The 8790-nt window shown below is 51.1% G+C and overlaps 1 protein-coding gene across 1 annotated transcript; it reads left to right on the plus strand.

Moving 5' to 3' along the window:
* The first annotated feature begins 3465 nt into the window (after positions 1-3465).
* Positions 3466-8096, plus strand: LOC125623069 (uncharacterized). Its single transcript, XM_075120189.1, has 5 exons — positions 3466-3543; positions 3659-3964; positions 4728-4759; positions 7417-7531; positions 7647-8096. Exons 1-5 carry the CDS (start codon positions 3498-3500, stop codon positions 8030-8032), a joined length of 885 nt encoding a protein of 294 aa, XP_074976290.1. The 5' UTR covers positions 3466-3497; the 3' UTR covers positions 8033-8096.
* Positions 8097-8790: the final 694 nt, after the last annotated feature.

An 8790-nucleotide genomic window follows, 5' to 3' on the forward strand; every position in this document is an offset into this window, starting at 1 on the left:
TTTTTTTTTTTTTGCACATGGAGTGACAGGAGTGTGCCCAGCAGTGGAGCTAGACAGAGAAATACAAGCTCAGATGTACAAGCCGAGGGTCAGCCCAGTAAGAGACCTCCCCTGGCCTGTAGTTGTCGGCAGAGACTGGCCTGATGTCCCAGCCCTGTTACAAGACGGGTACTGCTTGGATGAGCTGGTGATTTCTGTGGCACGCTGAGTGGGGGTGCAGCTCAGTGATGCAGCCAGGTGGAGAACTTAGACCAAACCCTTGTGTTCCAGCAGCCCACCCTGTGCATGACTCCAGTCTCTGTGTGTCTGGGTGCGATGTTCCTCCGCGCAGATGTGTTGGGGTTTAATTAGGCACATTCCTGTCATCAGTAAGGGGCGCTACTAAGGATGATCAGGGTCTGGACATTGAAGGCCAAATCTTGGGCCCCGTGACCCAATGGGCATTTTGCCATTCATTGTCCATGGGACTAGGATTTCACCCTTTATGGAGCCTCACTGTGATACCTAGATTTAGTGATAACCCCCCAAAACACTCCAATGTCCTGTTCCCAAGGACATGCTCTGAGAGGAGGGACTCCTGTCCGTTAAATGCCAGCTCACTCCTCAGTGCAAACCCAGTGAGATTCAGAGCCCAAACAGCTGGGTGTTAGATCTCAGAGCTCAGGCATTTCACACACAAGTACAAAGCCAGGGCAGGAAAGGAACAGATCCTGGCCACGATACAAACAGCACCATCAGGAATGGCTGAGCCTGCAAAATGACCAGAATAAACAAGACGTAGACTGGTTTCCCCCTGGTAGGGACATTGAGAGCAACCACGTAGTAAAGACCCCACCATTTGCCCCAGTCCTGCGATAGGCGTATCTGACAAGTCACAGAGGTTCCCAAGTCCAAGCTGTTCCTCAAGTAAATATGAGCCCAGAAGGACTAACTGGACTAATTGGAGGGACACAATAACACGCAGCCACACTCATAAATAATAAACTGGGCTGTGGGTAGCTGGGACCTGTCATGAATCTCTCCTTAAACTCCAGAAACTGGAGAGAATAAAAGGGGATTTGAGATGCACCTGGATATTTCCCCATCTACGCCTCGCAGGTGGGTGACATAGTTCAGTTACGAATGGGCAGCAGGGGGCGCTGTCTCCCTGCCTTTGTGTCACGAATTGTTTTCAATGGAATAAAGTAACTGTTAAATACACAAAAAGAAAAGGAGGACTTGTGGCACCTTAGAGACTAACCAATTTATTTGAGCATGAGCTTTCGTGAGCTACAGCTCACTTCATCGGATGCATACCGTGGAAACTGCAGCAGACTTTATATACACACAGAGAATATGAAACAATACCTCCTCCCACCCCACTGTCCTGCTGGTAATAGCTTATCTAAAGTGATCATCAAGTTGGGCCATTTCCAGCACAAATCCAGGTTTTCTCACCCTCCGCCCCCCCCACACAAATTCAGTCTCCTGCTGGTGATCAGCAGACTTTATATACACACAGAGAATATGAAACAATACCTCCTCCCACCCCACAATTTGTGTGGGGGGGGGGGCGGAGGGTGAGAAAACCTGGATTTGTGCTGGAAATGGCCCAACTTGATGATCACTTTAGATAAGCTATTACCAGCAGGACAGTGGGGTGGGAGGAGGTATTGTTTCATATTCTCTGTGTGTATATAAAGTCTGCTGCAGTTTCCATGGTATGCATCCGATGAAGTGAGCTGTAGCTCACGAAAGCTCATGCTCAAATAAATTGATTAGTCTCTAAGGTGCCACAAGTACTCCTTTTCTTTTTGCGAATAGACTAACACGGCTGTTACTCTGAAACCTGTTAAATACACATTTATCTTCGGGAGTCTGGTGCACAGACCGTGGTGTTTGACCAGCTCCGGCCATTTATTTCCCTCATTCAGACCAAGTGGTGGGGGCGGGGGAGGAGTGAGAGACAAAATCAGAGGCACACAAATGTACTGTATTCGGTTGTAGATTTTTGAACCACTTCTCATTGTAATTGCTGTGATGTGTGTTTTTTTGTTTTTTAAATTACAATTCAGTTGACTGACATTACATTTAATGCTGAACATCTCTGCAAAATGTTGTCCAGGAATGTCCTTCAGAGGTGGCTGCATCACTGTGATTATTATGTATCTGTATTTCTGGAGCCCCTGGGAGGACCGGTCACGGCCCGGGTCTCCGTTGTGCTGGGCGCTGTACAAACACAGAACACAAAGACGGTCCCGGCTAAGGAGGGAGCAATCTCAGTATGAGACAAGAGACAACATGGGGCGACAGACCGACCTGTGGGAGCAGAAGGCAGCAATGAGACAATCCTGGCAGCGGGATGGGAAGGGTCTCAGCACACCCACGGCCTCACTGCTGGCAATTTGTTTGTAGGCATCATAGCAAAGGAGGGCTGGAGGGAGGGTGGGTGGAAGGAGGGGAATGAGATAGTTCTGGGGGTGTTTCCAGGGCGCGTGTCCACACGTGAGGGGCTGTGTGGGGGAAGCCGGCCCGGCTGCACGGCAGTGGTGGTGGCAGTGACCCCTCCCCATGGGCATGTGATAGAAAATATCTGTGTGTCCAGCGATGCAAAGCTCGTCCATTGTTCTCCACAGGTCAGACGTGCTGCGCTAACATGACGCTAACGGCTCCTCCCAGCAACCCCGTAACGGCCGTTCACAGTGTAAAGGCCAAATTCAGAGCTGAGCGCCCCCAGCTGTACCCACATGGAACTGACATCCCCGTCTGCTCACGTAAAGGTTTTTAGATGCACAAAGATGTAGCTCGGCACCTTCATAACTCTGCCCCGTTCTCCTTTGGCTCAAGATATAGAGACTCCTGCTTTAGCTCTCGAATTCTCCTGTTCAGTCCCTGGTGAGAATCTAGACGACAATCGTTACAAAGTGTTTGGCACCATGTAATATTGATGTTTGCTTCCATGCAGATAGTCTGTTGGCAGCAGCTGCAGCTAAGAAATTGTTTGGTCAGAGAGACAAAGTAGTGACCAGATTTACTCTGCTACATGCGCAGCTTGTAAACATGTGATTCCCCGTAACTAAAAATCCACATTTTCCTAGATCTAGCTCCCTGCACAGGCAGTTAGAGAGAACTTGGCAGTCTGTGTGCTGCATCATCTGCTTGTTCTAAATATTATTCAAGACGTAGGTTAAAGTAAACCCCTTGTATTAAATTAATAATAGCAAAACCCTGTTTCAATTTGAACTTGAAATAATACATGAAAATGTACAATTTTATGGGGGGTTATTTTGTCAAGAAGAAAATGTATTTAAAATAAATTTGAGGTTAAATTTGAAACATGACCATCTCTGTACTCGTTAATATCAGGATTTAGATTTACAAAAGCCCTGCAGCCAATGAACAGAGAGCGGATTTGCATGAAAGGGCTGTTCTCGGCTCTGGGGGTTTAAGAGAGAATCGCAGGGTTCCAGCCACAGACCCGTTTGCCTCAGGAAGCCGAGCTCATCTGGATTCTCACCATGGCCTGGGCCCCTCTGCTCCTCGCGCTGCTCACGTACTGCTCAGGTGAGGGGATTGTTTGCTTTAGTGACAAAAATATGAAGGACACTTGCAGGGGAGGAGGTTTGTCTGTGAGGATCCGGAGTCCTTGTGCTGAGTGTGTTTGTACTGTTGATTTCAGGGGTCAGTTCGCAGCCCGTGGTGACTCAGGAGCCCTTGATGTCGGTGGCCCCAGGAGGGGCTGTCACTCTGTCCTGCAGCCTGAGCACTGGAGCCGTCACCACCAGCAACTATCCAGCCTGGTACCAGCAGAAACCTGGCTCTGCTCCGAAGCTGCTTATATACAGCACCAATAGCAGACCCTCCGGGATCCCTGCCCGGTTCTCGGGGTCCATCTCCGGTAACAACGCTGCCCTGACCATCACCGCTGTCCAGGCAGAGGATGAGGCTGATTATTACTGTACTGTGTATACGGGTAGCAGTAGTAGTTGGTCTCACAGTGATCTAGGCAGATGGGGAACTGAGACAAAAACCTCCCCTGTCTTCCCCTGTCTTCTCCTCCAGCCTGGGCTCTGCACTGACTGCACAATTTGTTTCCTTCCTGCAATACATAAGACATTAATTGCTCCTTCTTATGGATTTCAGCCACCCATTGCCGTCAGCAGGGGACGCTGCTCCGCTGCTCCCCAATCACTCCCCGGGGAGATGTCAGCCGCTCTTATACTCTCTGCTCCGTCTCTCCAGCAGGAACAGCTTTCCGTGCCCTGTAGATCCCTGTGTTGCAGACCCACCGCTACCGGGTTCAAACTGGGAGCCCACGGCCACATGGTCCTTGGGTAGAGACACGTCTCCCCTGACCCAGTTCCCTGGTGTTACCCCACCAGCTGGGCAAGCCCTTGAATGGCCTGGAGGATAAAAGAAAGACCTATCAGAACACGTAGTGCGTCCCCGTCCCCACGCCTGGATGAAGTGTCCAGATACAGGATGTATCAGATAATAGATTACAGCAAAATCCCATTTGTTCTTACCCAAAAGATACACCAATGGGCTCTGGAGACTGTTCAGGGCTCTGGCCCGCAGCCCTGGCTCAGTCCTTGGAGACGCACACACAGGGGCAGCAGGGCATAAGAAAGCTGAGGACACAGTTGAAAACAGTCTCAGGTCACAGACCCCCACTCCTAACCCTGGTGACACAAAACCTGCCTGTGAGACCTGGGAATTTGCCAGCTAACTTTCCCACTGTCTCACAGGCCCCGTGGTGCTGACACAGATCCATTCTCCCGTAGCTCAGGGAGTCGGGCCTGGGTTTCGCTGCAAACCTTTCAGCCCCTTCTTCAGCAGGAAGAAGCAAAGCAGGGCCCCAACCCCATTTGAACGCGCCCCTGACTGTCTGCTGTGCAGCATGGAGGGCGGCCCAGAGCCCAGCAGAATGCAGGTTTCGGCAGGAAGGGAGGAGTTCTGGAGGGACGGGAATGGTGCCATCAGCTGCTTCAGCCCCTGGTTTACCCAGCTGATCATTGTCGAATCAGGCAGAATTTTTCTTCTTTCCATGCCAATGCTCAGCAGTGAGGGCAGCTGCAGGCCCTGAGCACCAGGCCTGTGTTCCCCAAGCAGGGTTATAAATTGCCAGGAGCCCAGATCCCAGGGGACTAGAGATCCTGGTCGAACAAGGCAGCCTTGGGGTTAGAGACAATTCTTATAAACCGCTGAGCTCTGCAGCTTAGAGTGCCTGCTGGGAACCGCTGTAAATGTGACCTTCCCCACCAGGGGGAGCTCTTCATCCATAATGTCCATTGTCCAGGCCAGAGAAGAATAAGGCTACAAACAGCTGGGCACAGAGGCCTCTCTGGGCTTCTTGGGCGTGTTCACCTGTGTCCTATACAAACAAATCTCCCATTTGCAATAGTGTGAAACCAGCCTCACGCATCCCCCTGCCCTCTGTACTCCAGTGTCCGTCCCCTCCCCAACCTGCTTCAGATTCCAGGGACCCCCCCTCCCTACTGATTTGGGGGAAAGGGGCAGACAGGGGTGGGCAGCAGACAAGCCGGTGCAGATGGGGCATGTGCCCAGAGCGGGTACGAAGCTAGAAGCCAAGTGACTTTTGCAGCAACAGTTTAATTCAACGTTCTCCTGGGACCCAGCACGTGTCATTCTCGGGGGTGACACTGACCTGTCCCTGTGCCGGGATCTGAGCAGAGATCAGAGCAGGAACACGAGCTCCCAGCAAGAGTTTTTCCGGATGGGACCCCATCATCTTCCCTCCTCCCGTCCTATCTCTACCTACTTCCCCAGGTGTCAGTCACCAGAGCTGTGTCCTGTGCCCTAGAGTCTGAACCAGTCAGCCCAGGGCACCTCCACAGGACACGCGGGAGAGCGATGTGATAGGTTCCCCCTAGGGTGCCACTGAGCCAGCCTAATCCCCCAGCCTGGGCTCCTTTTCCACTGTCCTGCTGTGACAGGCTCTCAAGCTCCCTCCAGGACACACCCAGCTGCAGCCACACACAGATGCTGAGATCAGCTCTGCATGGGAAAGGTCAGGTAAGGAACTGCCCAGCTATTCAAGTGCACACACCCCTTTGAAGGGTAAACCCAAAATTATACCATCTTGCGTTGCACAGAGAACTGTACAGTATAAGCTCATGAAATTCACCCTCTCCCTCAATGTGGAGAGAGATGTGCAACAGCTTTCGGCCCCAAGTTATAATTTCCACACACTGGTTCTAGACAAAGCAAAAATACATTTATTAACTACAAAAGATAGATTTTAAGTGATTATAAGGGATAGCAAACAGATCAAAGCAGATTACATAGCAAATAAAACAAAAACACAAATCTAAGTTTAATACGCTAAAGAGATTGTATCTGAGTAGCAAATTCTCACCCTGTTGATTTAGGCAGTTTTCAGAGATTCTTGAGGGCAAGCTGCACTTGCTTGCAGCTTAAAATCCCAGGTATTCCTTTCACAGGCTAGAAATCCCTCTAGCCTGGGTTCAGCCCTTCTCCCCTAGTCCAGTCTTTGTTCCTCTGGTGTTTCCAGCAGTCTCCTGGGGTGGGGAGTCAGAGAAGAACCATGATGATGTCACTCCCCTGCCTTAAATAGCTTTTGAATATGGCAGGAACCCTTTGTCTCCAACTTTAGTTCCCACACCTTGCAGTGGACAAACACTGGTATTCCAAGATGGAGTCCAGTACCAGGTGACTTGGTCACATAACCCCATAGTGTCCTAGCAGCCATGAGTCAGAGGCTGTTTTAGTGTCCTCAGGAAGGTTCCCCAGTGAGCGATTAGCATCTTCTAAGACCTATTGTTCTCCCTAACGGCCCTTCCCAGCCAGCCATCGAGACTGATTACATTTTTCCTAGTGGGCATTCCCCAGGGGTAAACGTATTTGCAATACAGATATGTAGCCAATATTCCTAACTACAGATTCAAAACTGATACATGCATACAAGTAGGATAATCACAGTCAGTAAATCAAAACCTTTTCAATGATATCTCACATGCCTCATCTTGCACAAAATACCCCATAATTATGCCACGCTCGGCGCGTAATAATATTACAATTAAGAACAGCGGTGTATTGTCACAGCAGCATTCCCCGGGGCTAATGGGACCACAAACGCTTCCTGCTCATTCCGTGCCTGTGAGCACGTGTGTGCCGGGGGCGGGCAGGGAGTTAGGAGATCCCATCGTAATCCACGTGCTCTGTGCAGGTAGATGAGTGATGGCACATTTCCCAGTCGGAGCTCTCCACTCTGGGATCACATTGGCTTTCCCTGAGCAAAGGATAAAGCAGAGGGGCCTTTCTTACTTCTGTCGTACGGGACTTTAGAGAGCGATTTTGCCCAGGCAATCTCCGGGGCTCAGCTTCGATACGAGATAACACCAGCATCAGGCAGATTTGCATGAAGGGGCCGTTCCCCAGCGCTGGGGATTTAAGAGAGAATCGGAGGGTTTCAGCTACAGACCCGTTTGCCTCAGGAAACTGAGCTCCTCTGGATTCGCCACCATGGCCTGGGCCCTTCTGCTCCTCACGCTGCTCACTTACTGCTCAGGTGAGGGGATTGTTTCCTTTAGTGACAAAAATATGAAGGGCACTTGCAGGGGAGGAGGTTTGTCTGTGAGGATCCAGAGTCCTTGTGCTGAGTGTGTTTGTACTGTTGATTTCAGGGGTCAGTTCGCAGCCCGTGGTGACTCAGGAGCCCTTGATGTCGGTGGCCCCAGGAGGGGCTGTCACTCTGTCCTGCAGCCTGAGCACTGGAGCCGTCACCACCAGCAACTATCCAGCCTGGTACCAGCAGAAACCTGGCTCTGCTCCGAAACTGATTATATACAACACTAACAACAGACCCTCCGGGATCCCTGCCCGGTTCTCGGGGTCCATCTCCGGTAACAACGCTGCCCTGACCATCACCGGTGTCCAGGCAGAAGACGAGGCTGACTATTACTGTCTTGTATGGACTGGTAGTGCGAATCACAGTGATCCAGCCAGATGGGGAACTGAGACAAAAACCTCCCTTGCCTTCATGTCCTGCTCCAGCCAGTGCTTTGCATGAGCTGCACAGTTTGGTTCCTGCCCGCAATCGATGAGACAACGATCGCTCCTCCTTAGACATTTCAGCCTCCCCTTGCTATCAGTGCGGGGGCACTGCTCCACGCAATGCCCATTCACTCCCCCTGGGAGAGACCATGAAGGGGTCGTTCTCCAGTGATGGGGGTTTAAGAGAGAATTGGAGGGTCCCAGCCACAGACCCATTTGCCTCAGGAAGCCGAGCTCGTCTGGATTCTCACCATGGCCTGGGCCCCTCTGCTGCTCACGCTGCTCACTTACTGCTCTGGTGCTCTGAGGGGTTCAGTTTTTCCCTTGGCTCCCTGCAGATCATGTTAACTGGGGATAAAGTCAGTGCTGAGTCTGTTTTACCCGGTGTTTTCTCCTGCTGTCTCAGATTCTCTCACCTGACTCAGCCGCCTTCAGTGTCTCCAGGGCAAAATGCTCGACTCACCTGCTCAGGGAACAGCTTTGAAGACTATGGTGACACAACCAGAGCGCGAAGTGAGCCACAAACAACCGTCTAGTGCAGGGAGCCTCTAGAACGGATGGTGCTCCTCATTCCTGCATAGCGAATGGGCGTCTGTCAGAGGATGGGGGGTGGAGGTTGCATTTTTAATGAGCCCCCAAATCTCCCCACGCCTATCTAGGTTCTATCCCCAGGGAAACCAGCTCTCATCTCTCTCCATCAGTTGTTTGCCAAACTTCTCTGTGGAGTAGGGTAATTCCGAGATCAAAGGCAGCTCCGTTTTCTTCTTGTTGAGC

The sequence above is a fragment of the Caretta caretta genome, chromosome 15, assembly GCF_965140235.1.
Source record: "Caretta caretta isolate rCarCar2 chromosome 15, rCarCar1.hap1, whole genome shotgun sequence".
In the NCBI taxonomy this organism is placed as follows: Eukaryota; Metazoa; Chordata; order Testudines; family Cheloniidae; genus Caretta; species Caretta caretta.